The sequence below is a fragment of the Coturnix japonica genome, chromosome 25 (genome assembly GCF_001577835.2).
Source record: "Coturnix japonica isolate 7356 chromosome 25, Coturnix japonica 2.1, whole genome shotgun sequence".
Lineage (NCBI taxonomy): Eukaryota > Metazoa > Chordata > Aves > Galliformes > Phasianidae > Coturnix > Coturnix japonica.
In genome coordinates, this window is record NC_029540.1 from 787,316 (window position 1) to 809,805 (window position 22,490).

At 54.9% G+C, this 22,490-nt stretch overlaps 4 protein-coding genes across 4 annotated transcripts; 3 read left to right on the forward strand and 1 right to left on the reverse strand.

Annotated features, from left to right (window-relative positions):
* Positions 1 to 3,076: 3,076 nt before the first annotated feature.
* Positions 3,077 to 4,792, reverse strand: LOC107324361. The gene is made up of 3 exons (XM_015884322.2): positions 4,573 to 4,792; positions 4,109 to 4,444; positions 3,077 to 3,780 (listed from the first exon to the last, which is right to left on the reverse strand). The coding sequence occupies exons 1-3, from the start codon at positions 4,625 to 4,627 to the stop codon at positions 3,521 to 3,523; spliced, it is 651 nt and encodes a 216-aa protein (XP_015739808.1). The 5' UTR covers positions 4,628 to 4,792; the 3' UTR covers positions 3,077 to 3,520.
* Positions 4,793 to 7,632: 2,840 nt separating this feature from the next.
* CD244 (CD244 molecule) lies at positions 7,633 to 11,613 on the forward strand. The gene is made up of 9 exons (XM_015884467.2): positions 7,633 to 7,832; positions 8,949 to 9,281; positions 9,346 to 9,603; positions 9,925 to 10,035; positions 10,355 to 10,428; positions 10,548 to 10,613; positions 10,715 to 10,780; positions 10,962 to 11,021; positions 11,224 to 11,613. The coding sequence occupies exons 1-9, from the start codon at positions 7,754 to 7,756 to the stop codon at positions 11,299 to 11,301; spliced, it is 1,125 nt and encodes a 374-aa protein (XP_015739953.1). The 5' UTR covers positions 7,633 to 7,753; the 3' UTR covers positions 11,302 to 11,613.
* Positions 11,614 to 12,660: 1,047 nt separating this feature from the next.
* Positions 12,661 to 14,921, forward strand: LOC107324444 (SLAM family member 8-like). Its single transcript, XM_015884468.2, has 4 exons — positions 12,661 to 12,778; positions 13,216 to 13,524; positions 13,596 to 13,853; positions 14,063 to 14,921. Exons 1-4 carry the CDS (start codon positions 12,691 to 12,693, stop codon positions 14,152 to 14,154), a joined length of 747 nt encoding a protein of 248 aa, XP_015739954.1. The 5' UTR covers positions 12,661 to 12,690; the 3' UTR covers positions 14,155 to 14,921.
* A 1,535-nt stretch (positions 14,922 to 16,456) lies between these two features.
* On the forward strand, positions 16,457 to 22,231 carry LOC107324463 (signaling lymphocytic activation molecule-like). Its single transcript, XM_015884498.2, has 7 exons — positions 16,457 to 17,067; positions 18,771 to 19,097; positions 19,307 to 19,588; positions 20,428 to 20,532; positions 21,017 to 21,093; positions 21,387 to 21,488; positions 21,566 to 22,231. Exons 1-7 carry the CDS (start codon positions 17,016 to 17,018, stop codon positions 21,620 to 21,622), a joined length of 1,002 nt encoding a protein of 333 aa, XP_015739984.1. The 5' UTR covers positions 16,457 to 17,015; the 3' UTR covers positions 21,623 to 22,231.
* Positions 22,232 to 22,490: the final 259 nt, after the last annotated feature.

Consider the following 22,490-nt stretch of genomic DNA (forward strand, 5'->3'; position numbering starts at 1 on the left):
TGAGGTTTGATTCGTGTGTTTATTTATTTATTTATTTATTTATTGGGGCTGCTGTTGTTGTTGGGTTTCTTTTCTTTCTTTTCTCTCTCTCTCTCTCTCGCTTTTTTTTAATAGAATTTCTAGCCCTGAGGGTTTTAAAGAAAACATTGCAAATGGGAAACCAGCGAGGCTGCCTGAGTCAGCAGCATCTCCTGAGCCCGCCGGGCTGCGGTTGTGCCAAGGGTGGAGGCGAGCGGTGCTGGGGCCGAACTCAAAGCGTCCCTTTCCTTTTGGCTCCAGCGGGGATTTTCTAGCACCGATTTAGATCGTTTTCTTTCTTTTTTTTTTTTTTTAAAGTCGTATTTCTTTGCTTATTCCTTTGCTTGCCAGACCTGCCACCTCCAAGTCTGCTCTCTGCGCTCTTTCCTTACCCCCCGTGCCATACGGAGGGGGCTCACGGTGGGCACTGCTCCCCAATAGGGGGCTCTACCTCCTAACCCCCCCTTCCCCCCCCATCCAGCCCCACTAGGAGCTGAAGCTTCGTTCTCTTCCCCCCCCCACCCTCGACAGCCAATTCCCCGCCCCACATCGCGGACGGCGGCCCAGCTCTGCCCCCTGGTGCCTTCGAGAGTCCCGGGACGGAGAGCTTAGGGGGGGGGGGGACAGGGGGGGAGAGGGGCGGACCGAAGATGGCAATGAAAGAAGCGGGGCGAAGGGGTATTTAATTAAAACCTCAGCCACTCGTGGGTGATGTGGTGGTTGCGTGGGGGACTTATCGCTGTGTCCGGATGGGCACATAAACCTTCTGGCTCCCCAAAGCGCATCCTTTTACCCCAGAACCTACAACCCCTTCCCTCGGAGCTGAGAGGGGGAGGACGGGAGGGGGCGGGATCCGAGTCCCTCAGGAATTTGGGGAGGAGAAGAGATAACGCGGGGTTGGGGGGGGGGAGGAAACGGGAGTTTGTGGAGCGCTAAGGAAAGGGCGAGAGGTCAGGGGGGAGAGGAGAGGAATGTGCTGATAGAGCGCAACGGAGGAGCTGCCAGCAGCGAGGATGTGGACTGAGCTGGGACCAACAAGTGGCTGGGGGTGGGGGGTTGGGATTCCCGACTCCCACCACGCAGCTCCCATTGGGATGAGGTGGGAGTGAGATGGGATGGGTGAGCCTGAGAACCCGTCCTTATGCTTCACGTGCCCCTATTGGCCTTGGGGTCACCATCACGATGCCCACCCCCCCCTCCCCCCCAGCTGGTGGCTGGGCTCACAACACCAGGGAGCCCCGCTTGGAGTTGGCATCAGCAATTTGTTTTCTCCCCCATCGCCGAGAGCCGGAGGCAGAACAGGAACTCCCGCGGTGCTCGGCGGTCCATGAAAGCCCATCTGTGCCAATAATAATAACAATCATAACGATATTTATACAGAGCCTAATGTCTGCGAGCGGCTTCCAGAGCCCATTTGGAGGCAGCCGCTCGCCTTTGCTCATTACGAGCTGCGCGATGGAGCGGAATGGCTAACGAAGAGCTCGTTAGGAAGCTCGTCGGGGATTTGGCCGGTCTGAAGGGGCACAGAGCTTGGTGACACCGCAGGGTCCCCGCTGTCCCCTCGGTTGGGGTGCTTGCATTCCTCTCCCTGTGCCCACCGTGCTCCGGTGAAATGGGTTTTGCTTTCTGCTCAGAAATAATTTGCGAGCTCTACAAAGCACCTCGGAGGGGGAAGGAGGTGGATTTCCCTCCGCATCCACACCGGGCTGCCGAGTCTGCAAAGCGACGGCTGCTCTCTTTATTATTATTATTTCTTATAAAGCAATTACGTGGGAGTTCTTTGCCTCCGCTCCAGCCGCTGTGACCCCTATTCTACGGTAATTAACGGCCCAGGAAGGGAGGGGGGGGGGGGGGGCACGGTGGGTTCGGCTCACGGTGATTTGCAGAGCTCTGCAGGAGGCGCTTTCCCGATGAGACGCAGCTCATTCGTTCGTGCTCCCTCTCTCTGCCAATAACTTCTGGACTGCTTGGCTGATAGAAAGAGAATTTCACAACCGGGCAGAGGCACGAGGATAAAGAGCTCAGCGGGGTTGTCCTCGGGGTCCGGCTGATTTGCTGCTCTGTTCTTTCGTGTCCCCACCTGCAAACAGTGCAGTAAAGGCTTCCCCAAGGGCAGGAAGGGCAGAGTTTGGGGACTGGGGGGTGGGCAGGTGCTATGGGATGGCCAGCATGCTGGGGATGGGGCCAAAATACTAGGGTTTGTGGCCAAAATGTCTGTGATTTGGCCAAAATATCCATGAAATGGCCAAAAGATCCACGATATGGCCAAAAGATCCACGAATTGCCCCAGATATTCATTGATTTGGCAGCACCTCCAGCATCATCACCCTTTGGGGCTGCTCCATCCCCAGCTCTGCACATTCCTCACCTCAAGTCCATCCTCACTGATGTGAGCACCATGGGAGCGGTGCCTCCACCTCCTATTTTTATGTCTTTGTGTTTTTCCCCCTTTTACATGGTAATTTCCCGAGCGTGTCTCCATAAGAGGGTTTTATTTGCCATGTTTGTTTGTTTGCCTCCGGGGCTTTGCTCTCGGACAGAGGTGCTAATAAAGCAGACGTCTGTGGCTGGGGATCAGATTGTGTTCTTGTTAACACGCTGTTTCCTTTAAATAAATCATTGTCCCCCAGACTGGCATTCAATTATTAACATAAACGCGGTGGGTTGGGTGATGGGGAACGTGGTGATGTGCTTTAAGGGCTTTCCCTCTGTCCCAGGGCTTTGCTGTGGAGTGATGGTGAGACTCTGCAAGTGAATCTGGAGGGGCCCTTTGGTAGTGCTGGAGGACTCTAATAAGTGATAGAGATCCCTAGGGAAGGGCAGAATCAGTGCTGCCCTGTGATCCCCAGGTCCTAAAGGGTTGATCCCTGCAGCTCCCCCCACCCTACACCACAGGCTCTGAATGGATGTGGGAGATGGTCCCCATAGGGTTGTCCCTCCCCATTGCCCTTTACCTTCCCATTCCCAATTCATAAAGCAACGGAGCGGGCATAAGGAGGTTTCCCAGGAGAGCATTTAGACAAGAGATTGGATGAGTAATTTTCTGGGAACACGAAGATGGCACCAGATCACTTATTTATGAGAACTTTTCTTATTTGACAGATCTGCCCGTCCATAATTTATGCCACGTGGCGTTTAGTTGGGGTCACCAGTAAATAATTCACTTATCATAAACTGTGGGAGGTTGGTTGAGATGCTGAATCCTTTACCTTGCATCCAATATGGGGCTGTGGGTATGAATTCAATGCTTGACCCCATAAAGGAGGAGATTCCCACACTGGGATGCAGTGGGGTTTGTGTGGCTGCTGGGAGGAAATAGTGTCACTGGGTTTGGGACTTGTGCAAGAGATCAGGAAATGCATTTTATGCCCTCATAGGGCTTCACTGGGGTGAATGTGGCTTTTCCTGTCTGGATAAATCCAATGATCCTATGGGGTTGTGCTGGGTGGGCTCAGACCTCAATCCTTTGGAGCCCAATGTGGATCTTTCTCATCTCCCAGTCTCAATGCCTGGTCACCACGTGCACAGCCACCAGCAGCACCACCAGTGGGCCAAACACAGCAGCTATCAGATACCCCTTAAGCGTGCAGTACCCACCCTGTGCCCCACACAACCCTGGAGCCCCTCCAGCATCTGGGACCTGCCCCTTGCTTGGACCCAGTGTGGTCCTCCCCACAGTATGGGACTCAGAGCTCATTCCAGGTTCAGTTGTGCTCCTGCTGTGTCCTCCTGTATCGCTGTCAGTTGTCCAAGGTGTGTGATCTGTGTGTGAGGGACATGGGATCAGCCTGGGGGTGCTCTGTGGGGGACTAACCATTCCCCCCCCCCACTAGGATTTGGGCATTGGGTGCATTGGGTGCAATGTAGTGATGTCACCACAACAGGAACTGGGATTTCTGCACCCACCACACTCCCCAGAGGAAGCTGCAGGGCCAGTGGGTTGGTTTCAGGTGGCCCATACAGTGGGGATCCATCAGCATATCCCCCCCTATCCCTCCCCTATCCCCCCCCCCCCCCCCCCCCCCCCCCCCCCCCCCCCCCCCCCCCCCCCCCCCCCCCCCCCCCCCCCCCCAGGGGCACTGGCACTCACCGAGAACCTTCACAGAGTAGGAAAATGTCCTGGGGCTGCTGGGGTTGGAGGCAGTGTCCACCACTGCAGAGTACAGGCCTTCATCTGTGCTGTGAAGCTCTGTGATCTCCAATGACAGTGACTGGAGATGGATTCGTAGCCGGCCTTGGAATTTGGGCAAGAAATTCACTGCAAACTCCTTCACCCCAGGCTTGGCCTCAGCAATGTGAGTACCATAGGTTTTGGACATCCAGAGGATCCTCACAATGTCATTGGCTACAGGGCGAAGTGCTGGGAAGGACAGCAGCTCTCCCTGTTTCCCCATCAGCACCTCGAAGGCACGGCAGCACTGCAGACCTGCAAGGGACAGGGTGACACGTGTTGGTGACACCCCTTGATCTCCCCACTTCCAACCCAAAAAGGGACAGCAGTTATGATGGTGCTTCCATCCATCCCTCCAAGCACCCCAAAGGCAGCACCCTTACCCCCAGCCATCACCAGCAGCACACAGCCGAGCAGCACAGCCCCATCTCTGGCCATGCCTTGGGGTCCTCTCTTGCAGCAGACCCCAAATCCGTGGGGCTGAGAGTGTTGGTGCTGCAGCCAGGCCTGGGGAAGGAGGAGAATTGCTCAATGTGTTCAGAGAGGGACACGGGTGTGAGAGTGGGTGAGGAAGTGGTGATGGGGGCAGTGGGATGGGCATCACTGAGGAAGTGACAGCTGCTCTGTCAGGATGTGCCAGGACCAGAGCCTGCCCAGTGGGGAGGGCTGGTGGGGGGGAAGGATGAGGTGTTGTGCCACCCTAACCCCATCATATTGTAGGGATGCTGGGAACCCCGAGGGTGATGGTGCTCATGGGTTGGGAGTGGTCATAGGGAGCCTGGAGCCATCCCCATCCCATCAAATCCACTTGGAAAAGGGCTCTCAGTGCTGTGCCCCATGGTATATGTGTGTTACATTTGGGCTCAGAGGCTCCATACAGAGCAGCTCCTGGGTTTTGTTTTGCACCCCCATGGACACAGCTCCAACCCCCTCCTCCACCCCCTGAGCCTTTTGCTGCTCCTGACACTCTCGGAAGTGAAGCTCGTGTCACCACCACGAATTTGGGATTCATCCACAGCACCGAAGGGTGCGGGGAGGGGGGCAGAAGTGAGGGGGGGTTGGGGCCGGCCGGGTGACACTGAACACGATCCCGTGCTGCCACCTCCCGGGCGGAGCCGAGCGGGGCCGCGAGAGCTTTGGGGCTGAAATCACTCGTTCATCCCCCATTTCGTTGGCAGAGGGTGGGATGCTGCGGGATAGGGCTCTGCACAGGGAAGAGGAGGAAGGGAGGGGGGAAAGAGGGCAGAGAACAGCCCGATGCGGGGCAGCTTCGTCCTCATCCCACCCCACACCGTCTCACTCCCACCCCACACAGTGTCCCACCGGGGGTGGCATTGGCCGAGTGTAACCATCCCCTCTGTGACCACTCGAGCGGCGCTGCCTGCACATAAACCCGTCCCACCCCCTTACCCCCCCCTCGAGCCCCCTGCACATCTCAGGGGCCACATTTCGCTGGAAGGGGGATGAGAATCCACGGATGATGCACTGAATGAAAACACCTTCTCCTCTGCAATGCGGTGCTTCGAGCATGCAGCATCTTCCCTTCCTCCTCAACGCGGTCCGTGAGACGTGCCGAACGCTTCCCTTTCATTCCCGTCCCATTCCCCCCCCCCAACCTCCTCCTTCTTTCTCCTTCCTACGGCTCAGCTCTCCCCGGGCAGACTGCGAGGAGCTCCGACAGCAAAGGGAACGTCCCCTTGATGTAAATCGTTCCCTACATGTTGAACTCGGCCGCAGACAAAAGCGCTAATTAATCGGCTCAGCCCCTGCTCCGGAATGGAGGTTTTCAACCTTGCGGAGAGCCGAGTTTCCTTTGTAGCTTTAATTAGTTTTTGCTCCTCTGCCTTCGAAAGGGGGGAGGAAAAGAGGGGGGGGGGGGTCGTGGGAGCCGGTGTGTCCCACGTCACTGCGGGAACACGCAGGGATCGGCCCTAACGAGCGCCTGGCAATTAACAGTGAATGATGAGCGTGGCTACATTGCCCCCCCGCCCGACTAAAGGAGAAATGGAGCAGAGGGGGTGATGCCGGTTGCTGCATTACTTCGGTTGTTGGGGCCCTGTAGGGGTATGGAGGCACCGGGGGGTGTGGGGGAGGAGGAGGGGGGACCTCGTGCACTGTCTGTGTTAGGGATGTGGGGACCTTCTCATTGCTGGAGAGATGGAGCTGAGCTGGGGATGCTCACATGCAGTTTTCCCAAGGGTTTGCTCAGTCTGACTGTCCCTTAATGCATTGCTCCCATAGAGGACCACTGTGTGCAACAGGGTCCTCCTTGTGTTCAGCTCTGTGTCACCAACACTGTGCACAGAGCCCATAGGGGTGAGCTGGTGGGGCTGCGTGGGGCTCGGCCTGCAGTGCTTGGGGCAGCCTTGAAATCTCAGCTGGAAAAAGGCCATGAGTGGGGAAAAACCACCCTCAGCTCATAGGTATCACCTGGCACTGCTGATTTACTGATGGATTTTTGATGCCTAATAAAGGCCCGACACATCACTGCATGCTCAGGTCATGGTTTGCCTGGACACATCAGATCAGCAGTGAGACTCAGCAATGGGCTGAGTTTCCCCACGCAGTCGGGATGGAGGGTGGGTGCAGTGTTAGTGCTGCTGGGGTCACTGCACTACTCAGCATCACACTCACAGACATCACTGTGCTTCCTTCCATTTGGGAAGCAGCTCTCAGTTCCTCCCACACCTCCCACTTCCTCCAGAGCCTTGGGCTGGTGGGAAGGAGTGATTGCCAATACACCCACTTTGGGGCTATTTTTTTTCCCCCTGAGAAGTGCTTGTTATCTGTGTCTGATAGGAAGGGAATGGCTCATTTCCATAGACAAAGAGAAGCTCAGCCCTAGTCCTTGCTTGCTCCCCCTTCCTGTGCCCCCAGAGCACACCAAAGTCCCAGAGTGCAGCACACTGTTGTAGATACGCATCCTTCTCTTAAAAATAAACCTCATCTTTTCTCATCGTGACTCCTTAATGACCTGAGTTAAGTAACACCCTCAGCAAGGAGAATTTCTGCCCCTTGGAACAGCGTCTTCTTCATTCAACACCACTTTATGGTGGTTATTCTCCCCCAGCGCTGCTGGGCTGCTGCACTGCATGGTGCTGGGTGGGAAGTGCAGCAAAGGAAAGTGCATGAGACAAAACCCCCCCAAAGACCCCCCCACTTCATGCCAAAAAGGTGGTCAGACCCAGCTCGGGGCTCTCTGAGCTACACTTGGGGTGCTTTCCTATTGCAACACCCAGTCCTCAAACAGCAGAGGTGCAAAAAGAAAGCAAAACCCCCAGAGCAAAAAGAGAGCAACCCCCCCACCCCCCCGAGTCATTAGAATTAGCTTCCTCCGAGGTGCACAGCCACTGAGCCCTGCGTGAGCATCAGTCCCCTGTGGTCACAGAGACTTGGATGCCTCCATCCACCCACTGGTGACGTGGGGGGGGCAGGGGGGAGGTGGTGACGCAGAGGGTGTTGAACAGCAGCATGCACCCATCAGGGTGCAAGGGAGGAAGTTGCTGATGGCCGGTCTCCCAGTGCTGTCTCCAGCTGCAGGCAGCTCGTTCACACGGTTGGGAAATGCAGCAGCACAGGAGTGCATTGCATGCACTGGAGATGCTGCTGTGCCTCGTGCTGGGGGCGGCAGGCAGCGGGCAAGGTGAGGAGGGGATACAGGGTGGGGGGAGTTGAGGGGGCTGAGATTGTGCCATGAAGAATAGTGGGGTGGGTACAGTGCTCACAGGAGCTCAGGGTGCTCTGGGAGATGGAGCGGGGCCTGGGGGGGTTGGATTTGCTCTGGTTCCAGCTCTGCCCAGCTCAGATAGAGCCATCCCCAGCCATCACACAGCCTTGGAGTTGTTTGTACCTGAGTTTCTCCTCCCTATTCCTAGAGACAGTGCTGTGGGGGTGCAGGGCAGTGCTGTGAGAACCCCCCCCTAACATCCCCAGGCTCTGGGCATATCTCTGGAGCTCCCATTCCATTCCAACCCCTCAGTTCAACTGCCCATCAACTCCTCCCCTGCTCTCCTCCCAGCCCCAACCCCACCACCACTGCCTTGCAAACCATCACTGGGGGCTGCACTCGGTGGGGTGCAGCTGGCTGGAAGCTTTGCATCACCTGCAGCAAGTAGGGGCTCAGCAGAGCTGCATGCAACCCCCCACCCCCTAGATGTGGTTAACACCACTGCTGACACCTCACACCTTTTCTCTCCCTGCTCAGTGGGGATGTGGTGGCCTGGCACGCATTGCTTTGGGGCTGCTGCTATGTCCTATGTGGTCCCAAACATGTAGATGGAGGAAGTGGTGCACAACAGGCCCTGCTGATTGCTGGCTTGTATTTGCTTCAGGGGCTTTTTTTATCTCACCTCTGCCAGAGCCCCGGACTTCCGTGGCTGCTTTGCAAAGGGGGAAAGCAGAGCACAGCTCCTCTTGGAGAGAAGGGTCCTTTGGGTCAAATTGAGGCTGGAGCAGCGAGGAGGGAGATGAGGCTCAAAGGAGCAACTGGACACTTCCTGTATGGTCTGCAGTTGAATGCACTCTGAGCAGGGCAAAGGGGACGTTGCATGGGCAGCTGCAATATATGGCCAGAGTGCAGAGTGTGGATGGACACACACAGCACTGCAGGAGCTGGGAGCACACAGGGACCCATTGCAGCTCCATCTGCATGAAGAAGAGCACAGAGAGGATGGAGCAGCAGCACAGAGGGGTGCAGCACAGGGATCCCCATCCCAGACTGTCCCTGGGGATACTGTGCTCACTTCTTGCTTTCCTCCAGGGACCGGAGAGTGCAGGGACAAAGCTGTGCTCGCAGGTACCGATCTGAAGCTGCTGCTGGAGGAACCACTGCCAACAGAGCGGTCATTAATTACATGGAAAGTGGAACTGGATGCAGAATTTGGGACAAAATCCTGGAAGCGCATCCTTACGGCTTGGAAGGACAATGTCAATTCTGCAAACATTTCTCTTGCACAGAGAGCCACCTCCCACTGGGAGCCCCCTTCTCTGCAGATCAGTGCAGTCACCCAGGCTGACAGTGCCATCTATTTGGCAGAGATTGAGAACTCAACTGGCTCCGTTTGGACCAAGTGCTTCCATGTGTCAGTGTGGGGTGAGTGCCTGGACCCCCCTATCCGCTTCCTTTCCCATCTCCTCTGACCTCTTTGTCCCTGCAGAGCCTGTGGGCAGCCCACGCCTGGAGACACACGTGCTGCAGCAGGAGCAGGGACGGTGTCACCTCCATCTGTCCTGCACTGTGCCCAGGGCCAGCAATGTGTCCTACAGCTGGACCCGTGATGAGGAGCCACTGGGTAACCAGAGTGTGCTAGAAGTGCCTATGGATGTTCAGCCTGGGCTTTATGTCTGCAATGTGAGCAATCCAGCCGACTGGAGCACAGCCAGCATTGATACAGCCACAGCTTGCACTCAGACAGGTGATCTGCCCTCAGCTCTATCAAAGCCGGGTTTGGGGCTGCATCACTTCAAATTCAGTGCCTTCATCTTCCCCCAATCCCCCCCTGCCCCGCGTTGCTTTGCTGCTACCAGGGAGAAAATGTACCCTAATGCTGCAAAGGGAAACATCACTGCTGGAAACTGCATGCAAATGGATGCTGTGGTTTTCTGGGCAGGTCTATTCCCCATGCACTGACCGTGATGGGGTCTGTGCTTTGGAAATCATAGAGTCATAGAATCATCATCAAACGTTTACCCTCTGCTTCATGTTACCCGTTCCTTCTGCACTTATTCCTCCCCAGGGCTGTTTGCTGCCATCCAGTGGTGGGCATGGACCTTGGTGCTGGTGCTGGCTGTCTGCATTGCTATCTCCATCTGGCTCTGTAGAAGGAGGAGGAAGGACAGCCCTACAGGTTTGTTTGCACTTGGGGAGGGAATTTTGCTGTGCATCTCCTCCTGACACCCCTTGTGCCTCTGGGTCTCCTCTGTGCTGCCACCAGCCCCTGGCTCTGCCCTGCTTTGCAGGACTGATTCCCATCCCAAAGCTGCTGCTGGCACAAGAGGGTCCATCTTATGGTTTCTGGGGCACTGTTTGGTTTTTGGTCAATGTTTGCTCTATTCTGCGCTGGAGCAGCACCCCCTCACCCTGATGCCTTCCTCCCCTGCTTTGCTTTGATGGTGTATGCAAAGCAGTGAGCTGTAACCTCTCTTCCCCAACCTCGACCCCCCCAGTTCCTCCAGAACACGCTGAGCCATCTCTGACTGTCTATGAGGAGGTGGGCAAAGCCCAAACCGGTCAAGAGCCTGTGAGTGTTGGGTGTCCCCTCATCCCCATGCTGAGCAATGGGCAGCAGATGGCCCCATGATAGTTGCTATCAGCCTGGGCTTCATCCTTTGACCATTTTGGGGTTGCTTTCTCCTGCAGAACTCAAACAGTGAGGTTCACATAGTAGGAAATACTGTCTATGCCGTGGTCCAGCCCAAAGAACAGGTGGGGCCCTGTGCTGGGATCCATCCCAAGGGAGCTGTGTGGTCCCAAAGGTGACCACAATTTGCTTTTCACTCCATATTTCCTCTGCTCCCTTCTGTCAGAGGCCCAGAAGCTCTCAGAAGCCTGAAAGCTGCACCATTTACTCCGCTGTTCAGCATAGGATGAAGGTGAGTGTTCCATGCTATGGCTCCATCCGGCCCCTTTGCAGCAGCAGAGAAGTTCAAATCCTCATCAGTGCTGAGGATATCAGTGGGACCTCACAGCCCTGGAGCTGCAATTAGGGCCTCTCTGGTGGGGCAGCAGCCCCCTCCCCCATCCCTAAGGGCAGATCCACTCTCTGCTTCACAGTCTCCCTCCTTCAAGAGGAAGAAGTTGGACCCAGCTCTGGTTTCCACTGCCTACATGGAGGTAACAGGCACAGGGCAGCAGGCAGATGAGCCCTGCACATCTCCTCTCCAAGTTCTACACTTTTGAGCTTCTTGGTGCCGAAATTTGGGTGACTTCCTGGTTGATTTTTGACGATTCTGGCCACCAACAGAAGCCCCACATCACTCACCACAAAGGGCTGCAAACACCTCTGCTGTGTTAACCCTCACCCACTCCCCTGCAGGTCACAGAACCTTTGAGACGCTGTAACCCCCCATCACAGAGCTCATATCCATCTCCCACGAACCACTACACCTCCTGACCCCCGCAGGCACTCGGAGCCCCCTCACCCGGAGCCCGGGGGCTCACTGGGAATAGGAGCATTCGGATTTAGGTCTTGCAAAGACCACAAGCACCCCCAATGCTGACTGCAAAGGGGGGGGGCTCAGCCTTGCGCCCAATGGTCCTTCCTTCCCCCGACGTCCTCCGACGATACAGAAGGCTCCTGGAGGAGGGGAAGGGGGGGAGGGAGAGAAAGGGGACTCTGGCTTCAAAAATCGCACCAAAGGCGAGATCAAGGCTTTTATTTGGGATTAAAATTAAACGTGTCTCTTTGATGGGAGCTCTCTCCCGACGGCGCCGCCCGCTCCCTCTGTCTGAGTCCCCAGCATCAAAATACCTTTTTTTGTGTCTGCTCCCTGTGAAAAGGAGCGTTAATTGGGATCGTTAATGTGTGCTAAGAGGCTGCTTTAGGGGGAGGGAGTGTAGGGGGGAGGGGGGCTGCTGTCACAGCAGGAAATTCTGGGGGTGGGCGATGCTCAGTGGGGCTCAGGCAGTTGCTTGGTGCCGTCCTCAGCACCTCGAGGCATCCAGGTGGGAGCAAAGTACTTTTAGCCCTGATACAGGGGAAGGCAAAATGCAAACGAACGCTGTTGCCGTCGGTACCGACTCGTTTGTGTTTCGGCCGCAGGAGTTGGGTTTGGGTTGTACGTGGCTATGAGACCTCTGTATGGGGTTGGGGCACGGGGAGGTGCTGGAATGGAAGGAGAGGCTGAGAGGGCTTCGTTTTGCAGGAGGAATATGGAGGTGAGAAACCTCTCCTGCAGACATCTATCCCTGATGGATATGAGCTGCTCGGAGATGGAATTCAGCAGCTCAGAGCTCTGCAGCACTGCCATGTGTGCCCTTATCCCACCGGCCCCACAAACAGAATCAGTCATTACCTCGGGAAAAGCCTTAAGGTGCTCATCGTTAGTGGGATCTCAACGAGGACCAACCGGTTCAGATAGTGCAGCAAAGTCCTAATAATGGGTTAAGAAAAGTCATCCATCCCCACAGGGGGCACTGTGTGCTGATGGCACCTCAAGTGACAGAGCTGTCAGAGCTATTCTGGGTGCCCCCAAACCACCCGACCCTCAGGATCCCCCCCCTTCCCCATACTGACCCTGAGTGAAACACACTCAGGTCTCACCCCTATTGTTGGAGGAGGTGGGTGGCTTCCAGAACGACTGTTTGGCCCCACTGCACTGCTCTGCCTAAATAGGAACCGACCACAGAAAGTGGAACTTTCTGCGCTCTACGAAACGGAAACTCAAGCGGTGGGGAATGAGATGATTGCTGCTGCTCCATGAGCACGCTTCTATAAGCTGGGACCTCAGCCCTGCAGCTTGGAGGTGGGGGCTTCTGGGGGTAGAGGAAGGGGGTGTCTGAGATGCTCAGAGTGGATTTGGGGCACCAACATGGAATGAAGGCGGCAGTGGTGCTCACTGGGCAGCTTCTTGTTTTCTTCAGTGTGAAAGGTATGTCCGGGTTCCTCTGGGGGCAACATTGAGTGATGCCGTGTTGATAGGGCTCATGTTGATTGGGGCCGTGGTGCTGGAGAACATGCTGGTGAGGAATATGCTGGTGGGGATGGCAATGGTGGCATGCAGGAGGGACATGCAGGGCACCCACCCCCACCCCATGCTCTCCCTTTGCTCTTCCTGTCACCATGTTGCGCCCCAGATATGATCTGCTATCAAATCTTGCAGTCTGATAGCTCTACATGGTACACCCTCCAGCCCCATCATGCTGGAGGTGAAGGTCTGCCAAGTGAGCTGGGAGGGGAAAAAGCAGAGGGAAAAGGGAAGTAGAATATTGCAGGGTGTTCTGAGCCTATGAAGAAGTAGCCGAGGTGGGAGGTTGTGTCTGTCCATCCCAGCTGCCCCAATAGCTCAACTCTGTGCTCTCCCAGCAGCATGGGCACAGCAGGACCTGAGACACGTGGAGGGGCTCACAGAAGGGGTGGCCTACCTCATCCCCAGCAAACAGGGCTCCTTCCAAAAAGTCGAGTGGCGTTTTGGAAAGGACCTGAAAATTGCCATCCGTGAGAGTGAGAAGAAAGTCCGTTACCCCAATGGGCCCTATAAGGGTCGCCTGGAACTCTTCTCCAACAACACCCTGAGGGTGGACCAACTGCAGAAAGGAGACAGCAACACCTACTGGGTGTATATGGAGGATGATGCGAGCACAGTGCACTCTGAAAGCATTGAACTGCGGGTGTATGGTGAGTTGGGGGGGTGGTCCTGGCAACCTGTAGGGAACGGGGTGGCTGTGACATCCCCTTGTCTCCTGCAGACGCAGTCCCCAAACCCACTGTGAGTTATGTGGTGGATAAAAGCAACCCGGAGAGCTGTAAAGTCACCCTGAATTGCTCAGTGGGGCTGGAGGATGTCACCTATGAGTGGTTGCCTCCCAGGAAGGTCATATCAAATGGCGGCGGTGAGCTGTTCCTCTCCTTCAACCCCGTGGTGGAAATCTACACCTGCATAGTCAGGAACCCTGTCTCCTTCAACAGCTCCTGGCTGATCCACAAGCATCCCTGCTCCTGGGAAGGTACTGAGTGGGAAAGGTGGGAGGGAACACTGGCTTATAGAGTGCCCAGCAATGATGATGTGGTGTCCCTATGAGGCTGGAAGTGGTCTCTGGGTGATGCCCCTTTTCCCCTGGGCTGGAGATGGAGAAGCTCCTGGGCAAGGGGGGAAGTGGGGCTGCGAACCTTATGGAGGTCCCATGTGCTGCCCCAATTCTCCCTCTACCTCCAGCTGAGCCTTCTGCTGCCATTGCCTCCATCAAGACCAGCATGCTGGTGGCCCTGGGATGTCTCCTCCTCTTCCTCCTCCTCACTCCACCTTAATGATACATCACAGTTGATGCCTATCCTCCTCCTTCTGTCTACGAGATGAGGCTGGATGAAGCACTCCGACCAGTGATGGACTGCAGTTCTCCTGGAACCCCTCACAACCAGCACCCAGGACACACACTCCAGTGACACACATGTGCTATGCCACCTTCTCAACCTTTGCTATACAACCACGAATGGTTTTTCATGGGTATTCCATATCATGACAACTGTTAGAGCTGGGAGGGCTGTCAGAGAGCTGCAGCCTTCCTTAAGTGTCTGCCATAACTTTCAGTGTTCCACAGGTGTTCAGCATTGATATGTTATCCCAGTCATTATTGTGCCTCACACTGGGCCACGCTGGTATCTTTTGTCCCACGATGGGGTGGGGGGGTTCGGTTGAGATTATAAGAAACTAATTTACGAGAACTGGTAAAGGGATGTGAGATGATACTGTAGAAAAGGAATCAAGGGTAATGAATTAAACAAAGGGACATGGCCTTCTAACCATGCTGTGGGATAGCAGTACAGTCAGAAGGAGGTCCTTGTTTATGTCACTTCCCCACTTCTGGAAACAACATGGGAATGACCAGAGCTGATAGGAGTTGCAGCTTTCAGCTCTCAGGAAACACAGCCCTCCCAGCTCTGACATTTCCCTGCAGGATGTCATGATATGGAATATCAATAAAAAACCATGACAGCCACAGGGACTGTCTTTTCCAATGATGCTTTGAGAACACCAGCAAAACAAATCAATAAATTGATGGTTAAGTGCTGAAAAACTGTCCATTCCTTGTGAAGGGAGAGCTGAGCCCTTCCTGGAGGCTCCCCATGGACTTGGGCATCTCTGGGCATCTCCCAACCACAGTGATGTCAGTGGGACCAATGAATGGTGACATCCCGGGTCAATCTCATGGTCCAAAACCAGCCCCTGGGGCACCCCCAGGAGGCAGAGCAGGGGTTTCTCATTCTGAGACAGCAGCAGAGGGACTCCATGCTGTGATGCATTAAATGGTTTCCCTTTCACTATAACTCTCATGTTTTTGGGTGTATGCACAGTGTTCCTCCTGCTCACAGTTCCCTTCTCTTATTCCTTTCCTCTGGGCTGTGGTTTGGTGTTGGGGACTGGGGGTAACACAGAGCTGTGCTCATCCCCACTGCCTTCAATGGGGACAAGAACCTTCCATAGTTGTCCCCAGCCACTTCCCAAAGCCATCCTTAAGCATCACCTCCTGGGGTACCTTGGTGGCTCATTTAAGAACCGGGAACAAGCAGGAGTCATTCCAGCTCATGTTTAATGGGAGGCCCAGGGTAATTCCTTGTGTGTGACAGCCTGATGCTTTCAGCACCGACGTGAGTTACTGCAGAAATCCCCCTCTGTGATATTTCCCATTGCTTCACATGCTTTTCCAGCCCAGAGGCATCAGTTTGCAATGCCTGGTGCTCAGCCAGATGCTCTCTGTGCAAGGACAGCACTGCAGGACGTGGGTTGGTCCGATGTGGATTTGGGCATAGCTTTGCTTTTAGTATCAGAAATAATTTATTGGTGACAAAAGTCACAGTGCTCTCGGAGCCCGGCTCCGCTGGAAAATGGTGGGAGGCATAAATGCAGCTTTTATTTCATCCTGACACCTAAATGTGGTCTGTTTTAAAACAAACGGAGGAATTTGTGCTTCACGCTGCTGCCTCCGCTCTCTTCTGCAAAACAAGAGAGGAAAAGTAACAAAAACTTGAAAGGAGTAATAGGAAAAAAAACCCCTTCTCCCATTGTAAAGCGCTGTGCAGGCTGAGCAATGGCAGAGATGAATAATTCATTCCACTAAAAACACCAAAACAACCAAGATCTGCTCACTCCTTTCCAGCAATGGAACGTACAGGCTGAGTTTTTCCAGCCTCAGTGTGGACTGAGTTCCATCCATGTTCCATCCGTGTTCCATCCATGTTCCATCCATGTTCCATCCGTGTTCCATCCATGTTCCATCTGTGTCTCATCTGTGCCCCATGCATGTCCCATCCGTGTCTCATGCATGTCCCATCCCTACTCCATCCACATCCCATCCCTGCTCCATCCTTGTTCCATCTATGTCCTATCCTTGCTCCATCCATGTTCATCCATGTCTCATCTGTTTCCCATTTGTGTTCCATCCATTTCCTGTCCTTCCTCCATCCATGTCCCATGTATGTCTCACCCACATCCCATCCCCGCTCTGTTCATGTCCCATGACACCCACAGCAGTGAGGACTGCCCTCTATCCCCAGACACCAGCAAAGCACAACCCCTGGGGTCGGGCTTAAGCATTGCAGGAGCAAACTGGAGCCCCATGATACTCAGGCTGGGGTTCTCCTCAGTGGGCTTTAAGGACCACCTGTGCTCTTGCTTGCAGCAAAGCCATGGAGCTGAGGCTTCAGACTGGGGCCACCTTGAATCCCACGCACCTGGAGTGGGTTAATCCCCAAATATTCACTGTTTTTCCTGCTGCAAGTCAATGCTGTAGTGTGGGATGTGCTCGTGCCACATCCTCCGACCCAGTTGACACTGGGCAGCCCCGGGAACCCGTTACCAAACATAAAGAGAGTTTGGTGCTGGCTATTTCCTCTTCTCATAGAGAGCGGGTTAAGGGCCTGTGGCAGATGATATACGTCTGAAGAAAACTATAAATCATTGCTTTGGGCCCTTCTGCAACTCTCCGCGGCGCTCTTCAGCGATGCGTTCAGAAGCGTTTTGAATACTTTCCACTCGAGAAAGAATCATTCAGCCTAAAAAACAGGAAACACATGGCCCACAGCAGCGCCTCTGATTTGAGTACACCTGTTCTCATAATGAGCACGGCAGCAGATATTAACTCCACATCGACAGCAGCTCCGTGAACCGAGGCATGGGCTGCAGGGCATCACTTTGGCTGCTCATCTCTAGTTGCTGGGTTTGGGGTATGTATCTCTTTCCTATCTGCAAACTATGTGGTTCGGATGGCTGGGGGATCGGCGGGTATTAGAAATGGTGAGTTGTGGGCTGGGTGGGCAGGCGGATAAATGTAAATATTCATCTGGAAGACAAACGACACCCGACTCCAAGTTGGATGTGCGGCGCATCCCTAATGCGCTCTGTAGTCAGAGCGAGGGAGGAGAGAATAAAAGGTGATGAATGAACAAAGGCAGTGATGGTCAGAGCGTATCTGTGGTGGTGAAATACTCTGCCTTGGGTTTTCATGGGGGATCACCAGTGCTGTGGGCTGGGGAGCAGGAGGTGTAAGTCCTAGCAGATGGTCTCTAGAGGTCTCAGCTCTGGGTGCTGGTGGGGGTGAGGTGATACTTGACCAACAGAATGTCTATAGGAGCATCAGTGCATGAGGAAGTGGGCTCAGCCCTGACCTTCTTTGCAGTGCCATCCTTGGGGTCAACATTCATCCCCATGTGCTGCTGCACCATCACCGGGCAAGCAAAGAGGGGTCTGCCTGGCAATACAGCAGCACAGGGCTGCCTCCACTCTGCTGGCTCACTGTTACTAGAATACCTGCCCTCAAAATCCCCCTGGGTTTTTCTGCCTGGACAGTGCTCTGAAAGTCCCATGAATGTAATTCCTGACATAGGGGCTGCTCTGGACCCTGCACTGTGCCTATGTTCCCACAGCTCATCCACATGGGTACTCACGGCCTCATACAACCCCAGTCCCACATCCCAGCAACCTTCCTATGGGGAGCATCTCCTCTTCTTGGGAGCTGCAGCTTGCCAGGCCAAGGGCTTTGCTACCGTGTTTCAAAAAGGGCTTTTCCATTCAGTAATTAATCAGGAGCTTAACCGCTGTGCTCCGTGCCACTGAGAAAATGCAGCCTCCAAGCTCCATGCTGGGCTTTGCTGAGTTCCTTTGCAATAGCAGCCGCTCTGCATGGCTGGGTCGGCACCCCAGAGATGTAATTCACAGGGACAGCTCTGAAGCTGCTGTGTTTCATGCCATGGAGGGGGAAAAAATAAGCAATGGCAAGGACTCGGGATGGGGGTGGGAAGCAGTTGCTGTCAGCTCGGTTGTGGTTTTTAGTGGAAGTACATGTGCTGCAGCAAAGGCAGATATCGACATTATCTGGGTTGAGTCCTACTCTGTATGCTTCCCTTCTGGGATGAGTCCTTGCCCCATTGGAAAGAAGTATGCAGGAGACATGAGGGTGACGTGGCATATTCCATTCCACGCTCTATTGATGAGCAGTGCTGAGCTGGTGTCACCCCCATCCTGTTTCCTACATAAACAAGCCCACGGCTCACGGGGGCTGTAGGCAACTATGAATCATGGCCACAACCAGAGGTAACTCATGAACAAGCCAGGGGTGACCAAAGTGCTTTGGTGTGTATTAGGAACCATCGCCACTCGTGGTCCTCAGACATCCCTGGGGCATGCAGGGGTTGCTGGAGTGTGGGGCCGCTGTCACTGGGGCAGGATGTGGTGCCCTACACAGGGCTCAGGCTGAAAACACCATGAAGTACAGCAGTGGAGAGATGAGAAGATTATTGCATAGGCAGTTGATGTGAGATTACCAGGGCAAGCCCAGCACCATCCCCTGCTTATGCAGCTCTGTGACCAAAGGGTCGCATCTCCTCCAAGCCCCCCAGGCTCTCCCCACACATCTCTGCTCTCCTTCCAGGCATAGGCTGTGGGACAATGGAGACAGTGCTTGGCACCCTGGGGAAGGCAACAATCCTGGGGGTCCCCCCTAAATTCCAGGAGCTCACCCAACGTTTTGGGACAGCCACGTGGAAGCGGAGTGTGGAAAACCCACTAAACAAGGAATATTTATTCACATACTACAATGGGAACTACACCAACTACAAGCCAGGACAGATTCGCTTCCATCCATCCAACTTCTCACTGGAGATCCTCAGCACCCAACGGCAGGACCAGCAACTCTATGAGTACTCCATCACCATGGAAGCCGGGGAGACTAACTGGCATATCCAATTGGCAGTGTATGGTGAGATACATTGCATTGATGGGATGGTGGGAATGTTGGGCTGAGATGTGGCAGTGAGCCCAATACCCTTCCAGAACCCTATGGTAAAGGCAGACCTCAACCCCATTTCCAGAGTCTCCAGCAGGACTGGAGCAGCACCTCCCCATCTCCAGCTGATGGCAGGAGGGCTCGATAGGATTTCTCAGCCTTAATCTCTTCTCTCAATCCAGAGCCCGTGTCTGATCCCAGCATCCACATCCTCGACTGGATGCTGGCCAATGACAGCTGCACAGTCACCCTTAATTGCACGGCGGCACGAGGGGACAACATATCCTACAGCTGGGCCAGCTCTGAGGCCAGCACCTCATCACCCTGCACCCACAATGGCAGCCTCCTATTGCTCTCCTACGACCCCACCAACAGCAGCCTGGCTTGTGCCTGCACCGCCAGCAACCCCGTCAGCCGCCGCACCACTGCCTTCCACTCCTCCATCTGCAGCATTGAGCAGCAAGGTGAGCCCTCAGCACCTGACCCCACTATCTCCCCCACCTCCAGCCCCATGGGGGAATTTTCTCACATTGCTTTCGGTGCCCCAGAGGAACCTTTGGCAGGAAAAGCAGCCACAGCACCTCTGTGGGTTGCATGGCCATTCCCGTAAGCACTGAGCTGTGCTCGCTGCACCCCACTGCCCCAGGCTCGCTTGGCTGGGGATGATAAGAACCTCAGCTTCCCCCAGGAGGCTCTTGAGGCCAAAATTATGCTCTCTGTCATTGGGTTTTTCTTGCCCTCCCCTGTGACGTGGGGACTTTTGCTGTGGCCATGTAACACAGTGACTGTCCCTCACCCTGGGGACACAGCAGTGACACCACCTCTCTGTCCCCCACCCACATGGGGCTCTCACCATGCCCTATGCCTGGCAAACATCCCCACAGCATCTTTAGATCTCAATAGAGAGGGGAAGGTGCTGACATGAGATGCTACAGGGCATATTTCCCAGCACTGGGTCCCCCCCAGACCTTACACACACACTATAACACCCATATTAGTGGCAGCCCCTGTCCCCATCACCAGGGCTGGAGGTACAAAGCTCTGCCCCCAGGCTCCCCACAAAGCCTCCAGAGACGTGTCACAGCCTCATCCGGCCCTCAGCAAGGTATTTTTGCTGGCAGTTGCACTTTGTAGATGGTTATAGAGAGTTCAGCTCGCAAAAAAAACCAACCACATTTCCTGCTCTTTGCTATCATTCTACTGAAATCTTCAGCTCCACAAACAGACAAGAAGATACTGGGAGGGGTGGGGTTAACAATGAGCTCTCTGTTGGATACTGACCCTCACTCTCTCTGAGCCACAGGCAGCTGGAGGACAGGGATGCTGCTGTTGGGAGTGGTGCTGCCCATATTGATCCTGATCGTGATCGCCGGGGCCTTCACTCTGGTCTATGTGATTGCAAACATGAGTGAGTGCAGGGTATGGGGGTTTGGAGGTGAAAGGAGAAGCTCGTGGCCCCCCCAACCTCATGTTGGGGTGCCCCGCTCCTGTGAGGGGAGGGTTGAGTGGGGACCTGCTTTGTTTGAAGCCCGGGGTAACAGACAGGAAGGAAAGCAGCTTAAAAAAGAAAAAAGGACATAGATACCTGCTTTGCCTACTGTGTGACCTCAAGGGCTTTCTGCGGATGCTGCACATCTCTATATCACATGGCTTCAAGGGGAAAATGTGATCTCAAGAGAGCAACACCCCTGCAGAATACCCTGGTGAGGGTGCCCCGTGCCTCTGAGCAATGATAAATTCACCAAGCCAACGAGCCCAGAGACAAACAGCTGCATCAGGGTTGGATCCAACATAGGAAACACTGTGAACCCCTCGGGGGGAGGAATATGGGGCCAGTGGGGGTCCTGCTGCCACTCCATCCCCATGGTGACTTTGCTCTGTCCCCGATGCAGGACAACCAAGGGAGCAGTCGCCGCACACTGAGGACAGCACAGTGCACACCATCTACTCTCAGGTGCAGCGGGTAGAGGTGAGTGAGCCCTGCAGGGTGCAGCGTCCTAAAGCTGTGTCCTTGCAGCTGTATGGGTGATGAGCTTGGAGCACAGGGTGCCAATGAAGCCCTATAGCCAGGGAAAGTCGGGTCATTACCATCCAGGAGTGGGGAGGTTGTGGGCCTCTCCAAGTGTCACCTCCATTAGGGCCACTTTACTTTGGGACTGTTGCTCTCAGCATCCCAAGGGGATAAACTGTATCAGGAGGCCTTGTAGTGCTGGAGAAAGGGGAGAGCTGACTGTCATTACTCACTTTTTGCTCCCTGTACAGAAGCCAAAGCCCCCCTGCAGCCCCGTGGGCACTGATCACCCCACCTGCACCACCATTTACGCTGCAGCCACCAACGCATCCTTACCCCCATACAGCCCTCAGGTAAGTGGATGGATTTGATGGGTCCCACACTTAGCACCCCAATCCAGGCACCTCTCTCACCCCACTTTGCCTCGCAGAGCCCCAACACGGAGCCCAAGACAGTTTATGCCAGCGTGATGCTGCCCATCAGCTGAGCCTCCCTGCAGGGCAGGACCCGGCTCCGCTCCCGCACCCTACATCCAAACCCCGCATCCCTGCGGGGGACCTCGCACATCCCTGCGCATAAGAAGCACGCAGCTCCCGACCCCAAAGCATCGCGCTGAAGGAGCAAAGAGAGCCACAGAAGCAAGGCGAGAAAGCAAAGGGAGCTGCGTAATGAAGGGACCCGATAGCAGCAGCGCTCGGAGTGATGGACTCGCCAGGGGGAGCCCATAGAGGACAATGAGGGCTGCCTAACCACAGCAGAAAAGGAAAAGCAACGAATCAGAAGGTGCCCCGTAGGCGGTTCCGAGGTGTGCACAGAAGAAACCGTGTCACAACGAGGAGTCCCTGCGGTTCTCCCAGCTCTCCCGTGGACGTGGGAAGCATCACATCGCTTCTCCATCCCCTGGGCTGGGTGTCCAGCCGAGCTTGGGGGTGTGAGCAGCTCTGTGTCCCCACCTTGCACAGCATCAGGACAATGGGAGGCTCAGGGTTGTCAGCTCTTTCCAGCTGTGCCATAAACCCACTTTCATCTGGGCTCAGGCAGCAGGGCCGACCTCACCTGCTATGGAAAATAAACATATAGGAAAATGTTTCAGGAAGGTTTGTGAAAGAAAACACGAGGGCTGCAGCTGGGTCAGGCTCTGGGCGGGGGGGGGGGGGGGGAGAGAAGTGCATTTCTACACATCTCAAGCTTCCTCTTCTTGTTACTTCAGCAAAAATCAGCTGAGCTGCTTTCTTGGGAAGTCCTTTTGCAAAGCTGCTACTTCCCCAGGGGCACATCCCCATAACACCACCTCCTCCTCCTCTCCTTGTCCCCTACCAGCATGGGGGCAAAGGAGGTGCTTCCATTAAGGGTTT